Source organism: Folsomia candida, unplaced genomic scaffold, assembly GCF_002217175.1.
Source record: "Folsomia candida strain VU population unplaced genomic scaffold, ASM221717v1 Fcan01_Sc001, whole genome shotgun sequence".
NCBI lineage: Eukaryota > Metazoa > Arthropoda > Collembola > Entomobryomorpha > Isotomidae > Folsomia > Folsomia candida.
This window is the reverse complement of record NW_019091193.1, coordinates 2,305,900-2,324,438: the sequence shown is the minus strand read 5'-3', so window position 1 is coordinate 2,324,438 and position 18,539 is coordinate 2,305,900. Positions and strand designations below refer to the sequence as shown.

Here is an 18,539-nt window from a genome sequence, read left to right as displayed (position 1 = left end):
ATTACCGCCTTAAATGTGGGACTTGTGATATTTGTGATGATTCAGATTTTAGATATTTGATGATTATGAAAAATTTGTCATCAATTTCTTTACTAATTTTCAAAAAGATACGAAAATTTAGCCCGTTACAAGTTTTTGCAACGGGCTAAACGTTACCAATTGTTTACCATTTACCAATTGTTTCATCATTTTCAGCAAAAAACAAGCTCAGAGCAAATGAAATTCATAAAATCAGAATGAATGTAAATTTCTTATTAAGCTATTTATTATATAACAGCAAAATTATCAAAATTGCAATATTTGATTACCTATGTATGTAAACATTAATCCAGTTTTGTGCGTTTTTCAGTTTGGACATAATAAAGTAATAAGTTGGTTCGATTTATGTATACTTGATTCCAGAAAAACGGGGAGAAGAAAATAAATTGCCACCCCTCGTAAAAAACAGACCCGAAAAAAACAAAGAAGGTCAAAATTTCCAAAAATGCTGGATATTTTCCGGAAATTTTCCAAATTTCCAAAAAATGTTCAAAAATTTATTTAAAATGCTGGAAAACCTGAAATTTTCTAAATATTTTCGCAAGGTGACGACAACGTCAACCTCACCACAATTCAAACCCACGAAATAGCAAAATTTGATAACTTTCGTACACTTTCATTTTCATTTTCATACGCTGCTGATGAACAAAGCCGTCGTCTCACTGAACAAATTGCAAACGTGTTGCGGGAACCAGCACACTAGCATGAGCAGCAGCTGAGCTAATTAAACGAAAAAAATAAATGAAAATTAAAGTGTAAATTGAGAAATATTGCAATTTACTAATTATTTGTGTTTTCTAATCTACTGTAAGTTTGCTAATTTCTATTTAAAGTCAGGTCATATTTAACTCATTATGCTGCCTGGGTGAGAGATATTTCAGAAAATGTAAGTATTCTAAATTATCTAAATTAATAAATTTTAAATTTAGATTAGAGATTAAATAAACTAAGTTTGAATTTCGGGTTTTGATTTGTTTGTTATTATGCCTTCAGGAATTAGTCATGTCGTCAATGAAAGATAACATCAAGGAAAATGGAAAACAAGAATCAGGTACGAACATGATATTCAAATTTTACTCTTAAATATTTTATTTTATGGTTGGCAGTAAATATAATGTTTAATTAAATCGTTTATTTTAATAAAAAATAGTAATGTCATATGTTGTAGGCCCTGTGTTTTACCAGTGTGACAAGTGTGGCACCTTTTTCCGTTCCAAACCCCTGGCCGCAATTCATCTTTGGACTGCTGGGCATGGAAAGTGAGGATGAATTTCAGAATAATAAATTAATTATTAATTACTGTACTCATCCATAACCTTGACCTTATTATACAGACCTAGTTCTGCCGGATGGAGCACGGTCCCCTTTCCCACGCCAATATTAAAATTGGACAAATTACTTGTCGAAGCACCGGAAATAGAAACTGATCTTGATGAAGAATTTGCAGCCAGTCCGCTATTCGTCCCAGTCGAGGTCGAGATGGAGACGGAGTTTGAGTTTGAAAACGTCGTCGAACTATGCGAACCTTTGGAGGAATCTAGATCAAGTAATTATTCATAAATAAATTTATTGTGGAACTGAAAATTTTGAAGGTTTCCAAGTCTAGTTATACATACTAGAATATTACCTAATAGGTATTCCTCTAAGTTCCGAAAATCCTGTCAGAAAGAGAAAACAGTTCATCGCAAAATTTCGCTCTTATGATGAGATTAAAGAAGAAACCGTTCATGAAGGTTTTCAAGCTGTGGTGCAAGGACTAATGACACTCCAAAATGCAGGTAAATTGTGGGGTAGTTCGTAAATTTGTATATAATTTATGATGAAATTGTGTTTTTATTCACCTCCTCGTTTTTATTTTCCTCAACTCAATTTACAAAATTAATCTAATCTTATAAATACGTGTGCTATACGCATAATTCTGCAAATCATGTAAAATGATTTTGCGAACTTTTAACTAAAACGGCTCCCATTTTCGCAGGAAATGCAACCCTGGCCGATACCAAATCTCTCCCTCCGGTACAAATACAATCCGACACAGGAGTAAAAACTAAATTGACTTGTGACAAATGTGGGAGAACTTTTTCCACAAATTTTACACTCCGACGACACCAGGAAATCGTTAAAAAGTGAGTATTTTGACACAAAATTTTCGACTCATTAAACTAAAGGATTAATTTGTATCCTGTCTTTTATAGCTGTTCCAACCTAACCATACGGTACGTTGAATTGAAATGATGTTAATTTTTTGGTACATGTTTCTTCACGTTGGTTTATTTTCAGTGAGCGGGTAGATTTTACTGGACCAGATAAACGCAAAAACAGGGTCCGACAGTGTCAGCGTGTCGCGATCGATCTATCTTGTGACAAGTGCGACGTCATATTTGTTCACGCTACTTCATTGAAACGACATTTAAGCAACAATAGGTGATTACTTTTACTTTACAGATTAGTTAATTTTATTGGATTTTCTAAATGCAAACTTTTATGATACACTTTTGCTTCTTAAAGTTGCTCGAGCGTCAAAACTCCATCGAGTAGCAATATGAAGAAGACAGGGAGAATAAAGTGTAACAAATGCGACGCCACATTTATTCACGCTAGTTCACTGGAACGACATTTAAACAATAAAACGTAATTACTTTATTGTCTAGCCCACTTAATTTTCTTTGATGTGTCGACAGAATTTTAGTTTTTTATGTTTCTTACAGTTGTTTCAACGTCAAAACACCTGTTCCATTAAGGAGAAAAAGTGCACTGCCATTGGGGAGAATAATTTGTGGCAAATGTGGACTCAATTTTGCCTCAAATTATTCACTCGAACGACACCAGACTAACGTTAAAGAGTGAGTTTTTAATTAAATTGAGTCATTAAAATTACTAACACTAATTTGAATTCCGTATTTTTTAGCTGTTCCAACAAAATCATACTCGCTCAGCTAATCAGAAAACGGTACGTTATGTTAAATGAAAATGACCTTAACATTTTAACACATCTTATTTTCACGTTCGCTAATCCCTAGGCAGCGGGTAGGTTTTACTGGACCCAAAACTGTCGCAATCGATAGATCTCAAATTCACTACGAGCAACACGTGAAACTGAAAACTAACTTCAACTCGTCCCCTGCCGAAACTAATGCTATTAGGCAAGTAATAAAGTGTGATAAGTGCGACGTCATATTTCTTTAAGCTAGCTCATTGGAACAACATTTAAGGAATACAACACTTAATTGGCTAGTTAATTTTATTATATTTTTAGAAAATTAATTGGATTTTTGTTTCTTGCAGTTGTATTCCATTAAGGGAAAAAAGTGCATTGGGGAGAATAAGTTGTGACAAATGTGGACTCACCTTTGCTTCGAATTATTCACTCGGACGACACCAGAACTACGTCAAAGAGTGAGTTTTGAATTAAATCGAGTCATTAAAATTATCACTTAAACATTAGACACATTAATTTGTATTGTATTTCGTATTTTTTAGTTGTTCCAACCGAACCCAATTAGCTCGTTTAAGAAGAATACGGTATGTTACATAAAGATGGCCATAAAATCAGGATATTTTATCTAATGCATAACATTGTTTTCACTTTCGTCAGTCAAAAGCACCCTCGCTTTAAGCGTACCGGACCAATTAAACCCAAAACCCGAACGTACTCTGAGCGTCACTATGAGCAACACATGAAAAGTCACTCTCACTCGCCCCCTGTCCCCAAAGGGAGTCGCAATTCTAGGAAGGCAAGAAGAGTAATAAAGTGTGACAAGTGTAACGTCACATTTCTTTACACTAGATCATTGCGACGACACTTACAAAATAAAACGTAAGTAATTATTTAATTACTTAATATTGGAGCATTATTTATGGACATTCTTCTCTCCTACAGTTCCATCAAGGACAATTTGTATTTAGATTTTTATTTATTTCCAGTTGTGAACGTCGTACTTGTCCCGTTTTCACATGTCGAAAGTCGTTCCCCAGTCCTCCCTCCTTGCAAGTTCACATTAGACTTGTTCATGAAAAGAAAAACGGGGACGAAGGTGGGCGTCAGTGCGCCATTTGCGGGGAGAGTTTCGACCTCGGCAACAAACTTTACGCCCACTTGGCGCTAAAACATGCATCCCAGGATGACGTTGAGGAAGAGAACAGCGTTGTCTTAGTAAAAGATGAAGAAATGATTATTAAAGAAGAGCTAGACGTGGATGATTATGAAAGCTCGTTGTTATCGGAACTAGACGCGGAAGGTGCTGACATGGTGGGTGGCGTGAAACTGGAAGGCGATGAAATGGAAGAGTTTTATGAGAATGGTGTTACGAGTAGTGGGATTTTCGACATTCTTGACCCCGATGAAGATCATGATAGCGTTGACGATTTATAAATGCGAGAGACGTCTGACAAACTTTTTTTAGATTGTAAATTTTTATATAATTTCTAATTAACATGTGAGAATGATTGGACAGTCAAATCCTTAACTGAGGAGGACAACCCTTCACCGACAGAATCACCGATCTTGATGCCCTTTGGATATGTTGTAGTCCTAGGTGAGTCTAGTAAAAGTGAAGGAGGATTTCATTCCATGGCCCCATTTGCGCCCGCCACACCCACTCAAAGAGGAATCTTATGCCAAACTGGTCGCATTAAAAAATTCACCAAAAATCCATTTTTAATGATAATTTGATAATTTTTGCACCTTTTTGATCCCAGATAGTTGTTTTATCGTATCCGACATGAATTTCAATTTTTTGAATTTTTTGAATATTTTCGAAAATTTCGTAGATTTCGAAAAAATCAAAATTTCAAAAAAGTTGAGTTTGCTATTGGATATGATAAAGCAACTATCTAGGGTCACAAAAATGCTTAAATTGTGAAAATCCGACCAAAATTGGATTTTTGGTGATTTTTTTAATGAACCAAAACAGGGTATTTTCGCACCTTTGAGTGGGTGTGGCGGGCGCAAATGGGGCCATTGAATGAAATCCTTCTTCACTTTTGCTAGACTCACCTAGGACTACAACATATCCAAAGGGCATCAAGATCGGTGATTCTGTCGGTGAAGGGTTGTCCTCCTGAGTGGTATTCTATTTATGAAATGAAATTTATGTATTTCATATTACAGAGATGATATTCTTGGATTCTACGGCAGAATTTGTATTAAGAATACTGACAACAATGTATTTTGTACAAGACTTTATCTATATTTTTGGTAAAATTTGCAATGTTGTAATTTATATATTTATCATGTTGATGTAAAGTAAATGGAAATAAATGGTCACACTTCTTTATCAATAAAGCATTTCTTATTTTATACGCAGGGCCTCCGCGTGCAGGTGGTGTACCACACCAGGGCCGGGCCCCGCAGGGGCCGGGCCTGCGTCCCAGAAAAAAATTAAATTTGTCGAAAACATAAACGACATCGTTTTAAATAAATTTTGTGCAAATTAAAAATGACTTCAGCGCTGGAAAGATTTTCCATACATCTCATAGTTGGAAAGTCAGAGAATTTTTTGTGACGAAATTCATATTTCTAATTATATAACAGGTTATTTTTTTCTCATGGGCATATATTCGTTGCGATATTAATAGTTACAAAATTACAAACTTCATTTCTATGCATAAGAAAATAAAATGGTACGGAACCGGAAAGCAGTCACAAAAAACCTGTCAGTAACACGGAAAGGAACCCTCCGGCGCTCGTAAACGATAAAAAATAATAGCAATTTTGCAAGTCTTAAACAAATGAAAGCGATGAGAGTGTATATCCCACGAATTATAAAATTTAATGTTGTTATATTTTTATAATTTACTAGCCTATATGCCCGTCTTAATGACAAAAATCAGGAAAATATTGTTGGCGCAAGTAAGGACAATTCGTCCATTTCGTCCGAGTCCGATTCTGAACCGTCGATCCAAGATCATCAAATGGCAGTAAATTTTAATGCTAGAGGCAATATGTACCTATTAGTATGACGCGGCTGATGGAACCAATTAATTAATTAATTAATTTCATCCGCTAAGCTTAAACGATGGAAAATTAATTCTGCTTTTGCTGCCAAATTTATTGGATTCAGAATCAACAAACACGTTTGATCCAGTTGAGGGACACCTATTTTAGTAAAATATTACTCGGCAAGGGAAACGAACTGAAAATTATGTTTTCGAGGCTGGCTCCTTTACAGTAACATGTCAAATGGTGTTTATTTTCTTGCCCTTTCTTGTCGAAAGTTTTCTTGTCCTGCTGTGTATTTTCGATTAAGAGTTCGCTTCAGACACCTTGGACAAATTGGGAACGCAGAAAAACTAGATTTCAAGATTATAACCATATGTAAAGGGGCCATTATCTCTAACGAGGAAAGTTCCTGTAAGCTTCTACCTATTTCTGAAAATGTGAAGTACTGGAGAACCGTTTTCCAGGATATTCGGAATGCAATCCTGTTGCTAGCGAAAAATAATCTAGCTTTCCAGGACATGCCAGGAAAGGAAAGGTTTCGACTGGATCCCAGGCTGTGATCCAGTCTAAATCTTTAGGCAGACAACTGAGGAAACTTTCTCAGCATGAAGGGGAAGTTATTAGCAAAACATTGCCCCGGGTACCGGGTGGTTATCCGGTACCCGCATCCCCGGCATTTTATTCCAGATCAATCTTTGCCAATTGAAATTACAAGACATGAATCTTGACAGTGATATTGCTGTCAAGAAGTTGAGGACCCTTCAGTTATTACTTAAAGATTTTACTCTTTACGGATTTTATTAGTCAAATGTACTTTTTGAAGAGTTTGCAAGCAGAGTTGTGACTGATTTATAAACTGGTTTTGAATATGTTCGGCGAAGACGGATTGAATAGGCGGTACACGGACGAGCCGAATTAAGTAGAAGCTCGATGACTGACAAATCTGGAAAGATTTAAGTAGATCAAATTTCTTCGATAAGCTGAGGAAGAAACTTTCTTCCGAAATTAATCGCCGGTTTATTCATCTAAAAGAATATTCATGGAGTTTTGGATTTCTGTGGGATTCCAAGCTGCTGATTCAACCGGTGTAGCAGTAAAACTATGTCAAGGACCTAGGTGCACAGTATCCCAACAATTTAAATCCTGCCAGCTTTCTCAACGAAATTATGTCTTTCAGATTTACAGTCGAAGCGTTCGACAACACTGGTTTCAATAAACTTGGACCTATGGATGTGCTCAATAATATTTATCGCAATAAGCTCTGCGTATTCCAATTGTAAAACTGCGCTACTATACGTGTCTAAACGAAATGTCCAACTTCGGGGTTTGGTTTCTAAAATTCGAAAATCTTTCGGGTATGTAGTTTTAAATATAAAAATATTAAATATCGGAAAATACATATGCGAAAATCATATTCGAAATCAATCAATAAATTGTCATTAATGCTCGCTTTTTTATAAATAAATATTATGCATATTTGCACACAACGTTAAAAATACATAGTTCATATTGAGTCAAGACAAATTCTCTAAATAATTTTGTAAGACGCATCAAACTGCAACTCAAATAAGCCCGCATGTTTGGATCCCAACATTTTCGCTGGGATGACAACATAGTAGCAAGGCAAACCTTTCACATAACTCGGTCGATCGTGAAACGCAAAGACCGGCATTTTCCATGAAGCCTCGATCTACGACGTATTGAAAAATTTTGATTAGTAACTAATCATTAGTTACTCCTCCTCATTATTTTCGTTACATTTTACCTGTTTCCCTCCTCCAATGTTTTTGAGCAATTTAAACTCAAACATGTACTTTTCTGCGGTTTCCTTGCCACCAAGCACTGTCATCCAGAAGTAGACCGTATCATCCGCACTAATGCGAGAATGTAGGAGGAAAGTATTTCCGTCCTTTTCCAATATCTCGATTGGCCATCTGCGACCCAACATGTCGTCTGAAATCAATGGGCGGAAACAAAAATTAATCTCTCATGGATTAGAGATTAATTTAGAGAATAATTCGGAGAACGGGTTCTTTAGTTGTTAAAGTTATGAGACACTTACGCGATATTTTGTTATCCTTCAATGTCAACGAGTAACGTCGAGATGATCGCTCACGACACTTATGGAATTCCGTTAAATGTTTGACGTACTCGTGCATGACCACTTTTGTCGTTCCATGAGATCCTTCGGTGCAAATTATTTCACTGATAAGGGAATTAGTGATTTAATTTGAGTTATGGAACTTCACAAAATAATTAATACATACCGATAGTCACAATTTAGAAGATGTTTTTTCATTTCTGTAGCAGAAATCACTTCAGTACACCCAGAATTTTGGTTTAGACACGACAATTTCAATTAGAGCTGGACAATCGTTTAATCGTGCATTATTATATTTTCTAAACTATAGCAAAAATCGAAGTTAACAAGACAAACCTGTCGAGAAAGCCGTTCCGCAACAGCTGACACGTGCAACGCCGTCTGACACAGGCCACAATTTTGCACCTTGTCGGCACAGATCCCGCAAATGATGTGGCCATTGGCGCAACTGTGGATAGGCCGGCTTATCCAGACAGATGGTGCAGTCGAGATGGTCACCCAACTCTGGGCGGACAGGTGGCACCCCCTAAACAAACAAAACAGACACTTTTTAAAGTTAATTCACTCATTTGATGAACTCTGCTACAAAGATTCTAAGGATAATATTTTTAATTTTGTAAATTAAAGATATGATATACAGCAAAGTCGGGCCAAATCGTGTCGCACAACTGGATAGAGGATAGTGGCCGAGAAACTTTCCCAGCCACTATCCCCACGCTTTCCCGGGGACAGAAAGAGGGACAATGTCCCCACGTTTATTTGATGTCCCCATTATCTGCCCATGGTATATAAATAAACCCCTCCCCCCTATCCTACAATTTCAATATCCCAATGGCATGGCTTCCGCGGCCGTGGGGACTGTCAACGAATGGGTTTAAAAATCTTATCATCCTGCCAAAAATGTTCGTAATGAACTATGTACATAGATACATCGTCATATTTCTTCGACTGCTTGTCAGAAGCCGATGTTCCAGATCGGGCCGTTTTTTTCTTGGGGGGCTCATTCTCCTCGTCGCTCTCCTCCCGGTCGTCACTAATTTTAGATTTTTTCGTCTCTGCTGTGCTCGTATTTTTCGACGTAGCGCCCCGTACTTCAACTTCCTCGTCGGAGGAGGATTCATCTGATAAGTCGACGTAATGTTGGGCCATCTTCTTGCTTGAGGGCGTGGCAGCGGTACGCTTGTTGGCACGACGACTTGTATCAGCACCTCCGTTGGTGGAAGATTCTGAAAAAAATTAATTAATTAAAAACGTATTTAAAAAAGTGCGATGTATGTAAAGTAGTTAAAAAATTACTGGCAGGTCGTCCCGTCATGTTTAATGGATGGATGGTAATTCACTAATTATTTGTGGATTGGGTAAGCTTACAATTAAATTAACAATTGATAACACAAAATAGTTAAAGTTCTGGTCTGGTTGTAAGAAAAACGTAGAACGTAGAGCTGTCATGTGATTCAAGACAACAACCAAATATTCAAGTTGCTATAGCCTGCCGGACGACAAAATCTTTGTTGAGGCAAAATGAGACAAAATAGTATACTTGAACAATTAGAAAGTTGATTTTATTGGGTTCATTTATTTTAATGACTTGCAAACTTTTTTAACCTTTAAGCATTTTGACCATGTATGTCATGGCGAACAATTTTACACGAAGTGCCGGACGAAAACACAACAATTAAAAAGATCCGTCCTTAGTTACATATATCAATTTTTTACGAAATTTATTAAGTAATTATTGTCGACTTTTAATCACATCGCAACGTTAAAATATTCGGATTACATCCAAAGACTGACTTTTTCTCGAGTCGTGATTTTTAGCCCGAACCAGGGCTTATGTAATTGTTATGTCAGTCGAACTGTCGAACGAGTTAACCAATTTTGACCAAATTTGGTGCAGACATGTATCTGGGCAATGCAACGACCGAGTTAGAAGATGGGTTCGATCAGAAAAGTTTTGAACCGGTGGGGGTGATATAAGTGGGTAGGGTATTATGCACCAAAATTTCAAAATTGGTTAGAAAGCTGAAATTCGACATAGAGCGTTCTAGTTGCTCCTAAAGGAAGAATATGAAGTGAAATTGGAAAAATTTGTCAACCAGAGGTACCCGAGGGGGTGACCCATACCGATTTTTCAAATTCATCCAATCGAGCTGAAAATTGGTATAGAGGCCCCTAATGGAAGAATATGAAGTGAAATTGATAAAATTTTCATATGCCAGGACCCGTTGGGGTGACCCATACCCATATTGATATTCAGAAATTGTCTTAAAAAGCTGAAATTTTTAGAATTTGGTGCCAAGTAATACTAACAACTGACTGCTACATTCTGACAAACAAGGGTTTGATAATCAATCCTGGTTCGGGCTAAGCAAAGCTTTACTGATAGGTTTTATAAATGAGTTCTACTCTAGTACGGTTATTTTTCAGTTTTTCAGGCAAGTTTTTCCAAATAGCATGATGTAGGGCCATGAATTGGCTAGAAGGAAGCGAGTTTTATAACAATTTTGACGAACGAAGAGTATTTTTAAGAAATTATAAACGTAAAAACCTACAGTGTAGACTTCATTTAGCCCGAGTCAGGGACAGAGTCCCTGACTCGGTGAGTCACAACCCGCTTCTAAATTCTCCGAATTATCGACATAATATCACCAACCTCCGGTTTATGGACGGTTAAATGTTTGCTAGGTATTTTCTATTTGGCACCAATTTTTTTGAAGGATTTACAAATTTTTCCCGTTACTACAAGGATCAGTGGGCTTATTTAACATCTTGAATTTGGACAAAGCTGTATTTGCTATCCAAAAGTGGTTTTTAGCCTTCATATCAAATTTCAGCTCGGTATGACGATTTTGAAAAATCCGTATGGGGACCCCCTAGGGTCCCTCAACATGAAATTTTTTCCAACTTGAACACATTTTTATCTATTAGGAGCCATTAGCAACCTCTGTGCCAAATTTCAGCTTTCTACGACAATTTTGAAATTTTGGTGCATAAGACCCCACCCACTCAGATGACCCCCACCGGGTAACCAGTTGACCGATTTCGCCCATCTTCGAACTCGATTCCTAACTTTGTCCAATATGCACATGGTAAAAATTTCAAGTCGGTAGCTTGTGTTTAAAGAGAGTTATCGTGTTTACGGACGGACGGACGGACGGACATGACGGTTCCATAAGCCCTAACTCGGGCTAAAAAGCTGTGAAAATTATTATTTTCGACTTCCATGTATGTCATGGTCAAAGTATTTTCTTGCAAAAACAATCGCCATGACTTTGATGGTATTGGTCCTGCAATGCAAATTTTTGTGACCATGACTAACATGGCTTTGGTCTTACGATGTATAAAAAATATGACATGAACACCATGGTTTTGGAAACTTGGTGTAAAATTTTTCTCCATGACATTCATGGTCAAAGTTCATTCCCCATTTTCGACTATAAAATGTAAATGCTTAAAAGGTTAATAAAAAATAAATAATTCGAATTCGAATTAATTCCTTAATTCGCATGAAGTTTTAACAAATCCAGACATCATCTAACTTTTCGTTTTCAAACAAAATTTTAACGTGGATAGTGCTGAAGCTTAACCTTGTAATTTATAAGACGTATGCTCTACTCTAATCAGATTTTAATCTGAAACATATAGATTTAATTGGAAGATACATATAAATTATTTCGTATTAGGAATTTTTATTTGGTTAAAATTAAACCTTACTCATAGATTGCTGAATATGTTTGTATATATAAATGTACATGGATTTCTTTAATTTCTCCTGCTGGCGATGGTGAGGATGAGTTTGCGAACATGCCCAATTAATGAATGCTGGGTAAATTGGCGAAAAAATCACATGATTTTCCGGCAAAATTTTTGCGAAATCTCGCTCGCAAAAGTTCGCAAGTTATGTTGCTACGCTCAATTTGCGAAATATCCGAGATATGCGAAGGTTGACGTGAGTACGCTCAATAATCTATATTATAAGAGGCAATGTCTGTAACAACGGAAGTGAAAGTAAATCTGTGTGACGGAAGTTTGTCCGTGACGGAAGTGAAAGTAGTGAATGTCAAGTTTCGAATGGCGCGAAAATTCAAAAACTTTAATTTAAAATATAAATGTTGGTTATCAATGTGTGGTGCCCTAGTGGGGTTATCGAGACTTTACTCGCTGATGGTGGTTATCGGGGTGTGGGGCCCTGATGATGATTATCGGAGTGTGCTGTCTGATGGGGGTTATCGGGTCTTTGTTGCCTGATGGTGGTTATCGGGTCTTTGTTGCCTGGTAGTTATCGGGGTGTGCCGCCCTGATGGTGGTTATCGCGTCTTTGTTGCCTGATAGTGGTTATCGGGTCTTTGTTGCCTGATGGTGGTTATCGGGGTGTGGCGCCCTGTTGGTGGTTATCGAGGTGTTACGGCCTAATGGGGGTAATCGGGCGTTGTTGCCATTGTTAATTAATTTGGGCGGTTATCTTGCCGTTGCCGTTGGCATTGCCAGTGGCGGTCTTGGTTGGTAGACAGTAGACGCGTATCACCCAGTTAGACTTCCACTATTACTGCCACTGCCAATGCCAATGGCACTGCGTATGGCAGTTTGGACTGGCAGAGTGTAATAGGCCAAGTCGAATTCCTAACTTATTGCCGACATGCAGTCAGCCCAATGCTATAATTGTAATGTTTGTCTGGAGTGTGGATCGAGCTGAGAAATATATGGGAAGGTATAAATGGTGAATATAGTAAGCCATGTGAATTTTTTCGAGATATATTATTTTAGTTTCCTACCATCAACGTTCCACTTGCTTTCACTTTCTTGACATTCTTTACAAATTTGTTTCACTTCCATCGGCATCAAAGGTTCAGCTAATAATGCAGACAATTTAAATGGTTAATATTAAAAACTAAATCAACTCTCGCCCGGCGGCAGACGGGCTTATACGCTAGTTAACTATATGAGAGAAATATGAAAGATATTCATAAATACCAAGTCCTCCAGGACTCTGGGATTTTTTTTATTAATGGAAGAACGTTCAAGACCAATCACTTTTTCAAAACAATGCAGACATCAATAATGTTAATTTCTTTCCAAATTTGGATCTCAACTGAATTTTATGTCTTCCATTCCTGACCATTAAACAGTAATATAATAAATAAAATTACCTATCAAATTATATGTAAATCTCACCCTATCCAATGTCTTTACATGCAATTTCTAAAATTGAATCAACTCCATAAGTTTTGAGATAAATGCAACTTTTGATATTTTAAATAATCTAAATCTAATTCTCGGTACTAGAAGCAATTCGATTTGAAAAAAATAGTTAACTCATTTGCCAATTTTTCGCTATAAATTTCCTTAAAACTATTATCATCCACTAGGAAGCCCACAGTTTCCCGCTGCACAATTTTTAATCCAGTGATCAAATGCAGGTGCGCGTGTAAAAATTCCTAAAATAAAATATAGGTATGAAGGATTGAGGGACGTGCATCAAATATGAAATTATCTGGACGAATGCCTACGTACCAGGAAACGGGCTGTTGCATGGTTGATTCTTATCATCGCCGTCGTACGAGTAACTAACAACGCCAAAAAGGACGCGACCATGACCATTCGGATTCGGACAGTGGAGTGGACCTAAATTTATACATTACTTAATTAATATGCATATGCATACACACATAAATATACATAAATCAGTGGAATTATATGTACGTGTCACTTCATTAGCATAAATCTCACTATGCCCACCTTCGGCGATATAAGATTTCTGTGCTGAATAAGTTCTATTTCTCGAGAATGCATCAAAATATGGGAATGCGGTGACTAGCACAAATAGATAATTCCACGATACATACATATAATATTTCGAGAAATTTTGGAAACTTGCGAAGATTTTTGATTTTGCATGCTAATTATAAGTTTAAATTTACCGCCGGAATCACCGTAACACATGCTTGTCCCATATCCTCCTGCACATAGAGTAATGGACGGTTTGTAATGAGCGGTGTCATAGGTATCCACGCACAACTTGTTGGATCGGATCTTCATATTTGCATAGGTCATGTTGCGTTGAATTTCATTCTTTCGTCCACTAAATGAAAATATCAATTTAAGTTATTGATTTTTTAATTGTCAAACTGACAAGGGAGGTATCTCAGCCATTCTCAGCGTAGGCTCTCCGATTTTGACCAAACCGTGTCCGGTAACTTTGCATAATCCCTTTTCCATAACGGTTATATTGCAGAATTTTTATTCCATAAAAGTCACATGGTATAAATAACCACTTTCCATAATACATTTTCTCATAAATTGCATAATTTGCGAATATTGCAACGTATGTATACGATTCAACGACATTCATTAGTCTGATCATCAGACTCTGATGTTAAGTCTCACATAGATAAATTTGTCTTTTACTAATACCATGTAACTTTTGAATCTCTAACAGCCAATGTAGCTGCCCTACCTGCAAAATTTCGACACATTTCCGTGTACAATATATTCCTCCAGTGCAACCTTTGGATTTTATCTGCACACGCAGTATTCAGTACTCCCATTAACATGATTCTTTTCAAAAATATATCTATAAAAAGCAACCAGGTACTCATTTTTGGTACTTTTGATAAGTTTGTAATCTTTAATAAGACTTTAATAAGAATTTAATAATGTATCCATTATTAACATTACATATTTTAAAACTTGATTGATGGTGTAGTGAATATATAATGGATAGCGATAAAGAAAAAGAGAGAACAGATACATGTATGCAAAACAGTAGTATGCAAAATGACCTCGTATGCAAAGTAACTCTTTAGGTCAAATGCAGTAGGGGATAATTTTGTATGCAAAATGCATTATGCAAAGTGACATGTAACCTGACCAAACAAGTGTCAATCTTTTTCAAATCTACACATTTTGCACAAGACACGAACTCCCAATGTTTTGCAAGAAATATTGGCATCCGAAGAGGAGAAAACGCGCAGTAAATTTGAAAAGTGTAATATTTGTCAAGTTTACTATGACATGTTCCCTCTGGATGCAATCATCTCGCTGAAATTGATCATTGGCGGAAAGTTACTTGTTCAAATGTTGTATGTATTTGTGATTGATTAAGACTAATTTGTTCAAAATCTGAGATCACTCGCTGGGCGATCTGCATTGTAAGGAGGAAGCATTACTTACAATATTGCCCCAAATCCGGTGATTATACACTGTGCTGTTTCAACCAAGAGAGAAATTTAAATTTATCGGAAACTTTCTGAAGTTACCAGTTTTGTACGTTCCCTCGGTAGTCATTTGGTCGTAAAATTACTAACAATGCGATGACGCCAGCGGTCTCGCTCCGATTTTGACGAAACAACGATAATTATGAAACCTTACACAAATAATTGAACACGTGTTTCGGGATTTTTCATAATCCTCAGCTTAAACGAAATTATGACGTGATCCGTGAGCGAGAATTTCAATTTCTACCGTGACATTTTTCTCGTGAGGGAGAAAAATCCAGATTCACGCTTAGCGATTCCATCATAATTTTGTTTAAACCTAAAATGCGTGGGCATGAAGTGGTTCTCTACCGATTTCAAATTGCTTGCACAAATTTTGAAAAATTTTGAAAATTTTGAAAATTCAACAAACCAGAAATTTCGAAAAATCAAACTTTTTGAAAACCAGATTTTTCTTAAGTTACTCAATCGAATTTTCTTAAGTCACTCAATTTCCGCTACAACCGAAATCACGCGTCTTCATGAAAAAGTAAAAAAACGGGTAGGGTTATTTCGGTTGTGGCTGAATTTTGGAATAAATTTTAAGCCAAATTAAGGATTTATCGAAATGCGGTAAATTTTCAAATCTTTATCCGGTTTCAAAAATGCATAAAGATTTTTGCACATAATTACATTGAGTAACTTAAGAAAAATCTGGTTTTCAAAAATGTTGATTTTCGAAATTTCTGTTTTGTTGAATTTTCAAAATTTTCAAAATTTTCAAAATTTTCAAAATTTTCAAAATTTTCAAAATTTTCAAAATTTTTCAAAATTTGTGCGAGCAATTTGAAATCGGTAGAAAACCACTTCATGCCCACGCATTTTAAGTTTAAACAAAATTAAAATTAAATCGCTAAGCCTGAATCTGGATTTTTCTCCCTCACGAGAAAAATGTCACGGTGGAAATGGGAATTCTCGCTCACGGATCACGTCATAATTTCGTTTAAGCTGAGCATTATGAAAAATCCCGAAACACGTGTTCAATTATTTGTGGAAAGCTACATAATTATCGTTGTTTCGTCAAAATCAGAGCGAGACCGCTGGCGTCATCGCATTGTAAGTACACAAATTTAAGCCACTCACTGTTCACTGGTAAGGACGTCCCTTGCTTGATGGGTATGGGTCGAATCGTGTCACTCAGCTTGTACGGCGTGGAAATTTTAATTATGGCAATGTCATAAAGAATGATGCCAGTTTTAGGCTTATATTTCGGATGGGGGTGCACGCTATCGGCAAAACGACGGATTCCCTTCCCGTGTGCGACCGCCCCCGCAAAAATTACAACGAATCCTGCCGGGGTGACGACATTTTGCATGTTAACGACACTGCAGAAGTACATAAAAAATTGGCCTCATCAATAATGAATATTGCAAAGGGTGTATAATAAACATTATATTAAAGATAAGTAAACTTGAGGGATTAACAAGAGGAACTGCCCCGTCGATATCGACACAAAGTCTATACTACCATAAAAAATGTTCGAATATTTCTCAAAATACAAAAATTTGAAAATTTGCAGGATTGTACATACATAACCCACAATGAGGGTGGCACCTTTCCTGTTTCGGATAAAGATGAAACAGGCCAAAGGTCCTAATTTTTTTCACTTATTTTTAATGGTAGTATTATTGCTGATTTACAGCATATGGTTGGATTTTTTAACTTTTTGAATTTTTTTAAGAAACTTTTTTTTACATGCAAAGCTTCTTTATTAAAAAAATCAAACCGTAACTTAATGTGAACATTTTAGCATCTTGAAGTTGTACAGTGTTCACACAATAACACATGTCACAAGTCACAACATATTTACGTAGTAACTAATTTTTTAGCCTTACAAACATGCATTTCGAAAAGAACGGTCTCATACCAATGTGCCGCCGTGATGATGGTGTAGACATCGTACAGGGATCCCGTACAAGAACCACCGTTCACACTGACCTCCACGACGAACGGCCACTGACCAGTTTTTGCATAGTATCCACCATAAACGCGATCACCGTGGTTTTGAATGTCCCCAGATTCAGAGAAATCACTCCAGTCTGGTTGTCCTTCAAATCCGTAATAATTATGATCGGGTTCGTAATTCCCGCCCCCGCCGTAATTTCCCGCTGTTCCGTAGAGCACGTTGCAATAATAGCAACTTATCGGAACTCCTGGATACGAAGTGAATTGGCGCGACGTTCGGAAACTTGACGAATCTGTGGTATATGGAATGGAAATTATTTTACGTTTTTATACTTATCTAGTTTATGTGGATATTTTGTTAAGCAATTTACTCCGATGTCTGTAACCGTGTAAATTCCGAAATATTATGATTTTTTATATGTAATTATATTCTATCGTAAAAATTCTGCCTCTAAAATTTTGTGGTTATACACAATTTACAAAGCTCCGAGTGAATTGCATGCATTCAATGAATTTTTATAATACTTTTTTCATTCGTAAAACCGAAGTGGATATTTCGCCCACGTATCGTAAAATTTTGTCCGATCAAAGTTTCCTTAAATTTTTCTAAATTTCCAAGGTTAATACGATCTATAAAAACTAGGAAAATCACTAACCACAAGTTGGAGATACGAAGTGACATGTCGATGTCGACCTATCAAGTGAGACTGACAAATAATCTGTGCAAGTTTAAAAAATTCGGCTAATTTGATGGACATTCATCAGTAAACAAAACCCCGTTCACTTGCGACGCCATCAATTTGGTCGCATTATGAATTTTGCCTTCAACATATCTCTATTTATCGTCCATAATGCTATATAAATATGTCTGCAAATGTATGAAATGCATCAGAAGTTGTTATTCCACGACGTATTATTTGAACGAGTCGAAGTCAACATAGAACCATATTCGTGACACTGCGTAAAGTGTGTGGGCAAAAACCTCAAATGCAGGTCAGATTGAATGGTAGATTGCACATATGTAAATATGTACCTTCAAATGTATGTATTCTTATTTAATATTATTAAACGCCTTTAACATACTGATACTCATCTACCTGTTGGATACATTTATGGATATGCCAAATAAATAATTAACAAGTTTCTAAAATAACCGGTTTACATAATATACATAAAACCTATCCGCTTTTCGCTAGCCAGGTTTAAGTTGATTTTTTAGTACTCAAATGTTTATGAGTGGGGTTGTTGTTCCTCTGAAAATTGTTATTTTATGACATATTTAACCATTGATATGTACAAT

General features: G+C 36.5%; 3 protein-coding genes across 15 annotated transcripts; 1 reads left to right on the top strand and 2 right to left on the bottom strand.

The window, feature by feature from the left end:
• Positions 1 to 728: 728 nt before the first annotated feature.
• On the top strand, positions 729 to 5,481 carry LOC110863110 (protein suppressor of hairy wing). 8 transcript variants are annotated; one of them, XR_004833626.1, is made up of 18 exons: positions 729 to 925; positions 1,033 to 1,090; positions 1,190 to 1,298; positions 1,374 to 1,585; positions 1,674 to 1,817; positions 2,018 to 2,165; positions 2,235 to 2,255; positions 2,320 to 2,463; positions 2,548 to 2,670; positions 2,748 to 2,882; positions 2,948 to 2,989; positions 3,060 to 3,182; positions 3,325 to 3,435; positions 3,520 to 3,561; positions 3,635 to 3,856; positions 3,964 to 4,475; positions 5,135 to 5,236; positions 5,346 to 5,481. XR_004833626.1 is itself a non-coding variant. In XM_022112347.2 (17 exons), exons 2-16 carry the CDS (start codon positions 1,042 to 1,044, stop codon positions 4,409 to 4,411), a joined length of 2,055 nt encoding a protein of 684 aa, XP_021968039.1. In that variant the 5' UTR covers positions 729 to 925; positions 1,033 to 1,041; the 3' UTR covers positions 4,412 to 4,445; positions 5,150 to 5,323. The 8 variants fall into 8 exon arrangements, 3 of the variants coding, with proteins under 3 accessions (XP_021968039.1, XP_021968038.1, XP_035702154.1); XR_004833622.1 differs by having other exon boundaries at positions 3,964 to 4,445; positions 5,150 to 5,236; positions 5,346 to 5,479; XR_004833623.1 differs by lacking the exon at positions 5,346 to 5,481 and having other exon boundaries at positions 5,150 to 5,323.
• Positions 5,482 to 7,389: 1,908 nt separating this feature from the next.
• LOC118434149 (nucleolin 1-like) lies at positions 7,390 to 9,554 on the bottom strand. Of its 6 annotated transcripts, none has more exons than XM_035846971.1 (7): positions 9,378 to 9,554; positions 9,004 to 9,307; positions 8,418 to 8,607; positions 8,248 to 8,345; positions 8,043 to 8,185; positions 7,746 to 7,933; positions 7,390 to 7,670 (listed from the first exon to the last, which is right to left on the bottom strand). In XM_035846971.1, exons 4-7 carry the CDS (start codon positions 8,277 to 8,279, stop codon positions 7,509 to 7,511), a joined length of 525 nt encoding a protein of 174 aa, XP_035702864.1. In that variant the 5' UTR covers positions 8,280 to 8,345; positions 8,418 to 8,607; positions 9,004 to 9,307; positions 9,378 to 9,554; the 3' UTR covers positions 7,390 to 7,508. The 6 variants fall into 5 exon arrangements, with proteins under 6 accessions (XP_035702863.1, XP_035702864.1, XP_035702865.1 ...); XM_035846970.1 differs by having other exon boundaries at positions 8,720 to 9,307; XM_035846973.1 differs by having other exon boundaries at positions 8,043 to 8,165.
• A 3,502-nt stretch (positions 9,555 to 13,056) lies between these two features.
• On the bottom strand, positions 13,057 to 18,349 carry LOC118434000 (putative serine protease 45). Its single transcript, XM_035846588.1, has 7 exons — positions 18,337 to 18,349; positions 17,202 to 17,532; positions 16,418 to 16,659; positions 15,252 to 15,285; positions 14,000 to 14,160; positions 13,593 to 13,703; positions 13,057 to 13,516 (listed from the first exon to the last, which is right to left on the bottom strand). The coding sequence occupies exons 1-7, from the start codon at positions 18,347 to 18,349 to the stop codon at positions 13,437 to 13,439; spliced, it is 972 nt and encodes a 323-aa protein (XP_035702481.1). The 3' UTR covers positions 13,057 to 13,436.
• Between the last annotated feature and the right edge of the window lie 190 nt (positions 18,350 to 18,539).

What these genes read in the sequence shown, in the direction of transcription:
- LOC110863110 (XM_022112346.2), top strand. Translation starts at nt 1,042, where the DNA reads ATGTCGTCAATGAAAGATAACATCAAGGAAAATGGAAAACAAGAATCA. An exon ending in CACCAGACTAACGTTAAAGA is followed by an intron (nt 2,883 to 2,947) that starts GTGAGTTTTTAA and finishes CGTATTTTTTAG; the next exon opens with CTGTTCCAACAAAATCATAC. An exon ending in GCTCGTTTAAGAAGAATACG is followed by an intron (nt 3,562 to 3,634) that starts GTATGTTACATA and finishes CACTTTCGTCAG; the next exon opens with TCAAAAGCACCCTCGCTTTA.
- LOC118434000 (XM_035846588.1), bottom strand. An exon ending in ATCATCACGGCGGCACATTG is followed by an intron (nt 16,660 to 17,201) that starts GTATGAGACCGT and finishes GTACTTCTGCAG; the next exon opens with TGTCGTTAACATGCAAAATG. An exon ending in GTGTTACGGTGATTCCGGCG is followed by an intron (nt 13,704 to 13,999) that starts GTAAATTTAAAC and finishes GTATAAATTTAG; the next exon opens with GTCCACTCCACTGTCCGAAT.
- LOC118434149 (XM_035846968.1), bottom strand. An exon ending in AGTCGAAGAAATATGACGAT is followed by an intron (nt 8,608 to 9,011) that starts GTATCTATGTAC and finishes TTGTTTGTTTAG; the next exon opens with GGGGTGCCACCTGTCCGCCC. An exon ending in CGGAACGGCTTTCTCGACAG is followed by an intron (nt 8,346 to 8,417) that starts GTTTGTCTTGTT and finishes ACGATTGTCCAG; the next exon opens with CTCTAATTGAAATTGTCGTG.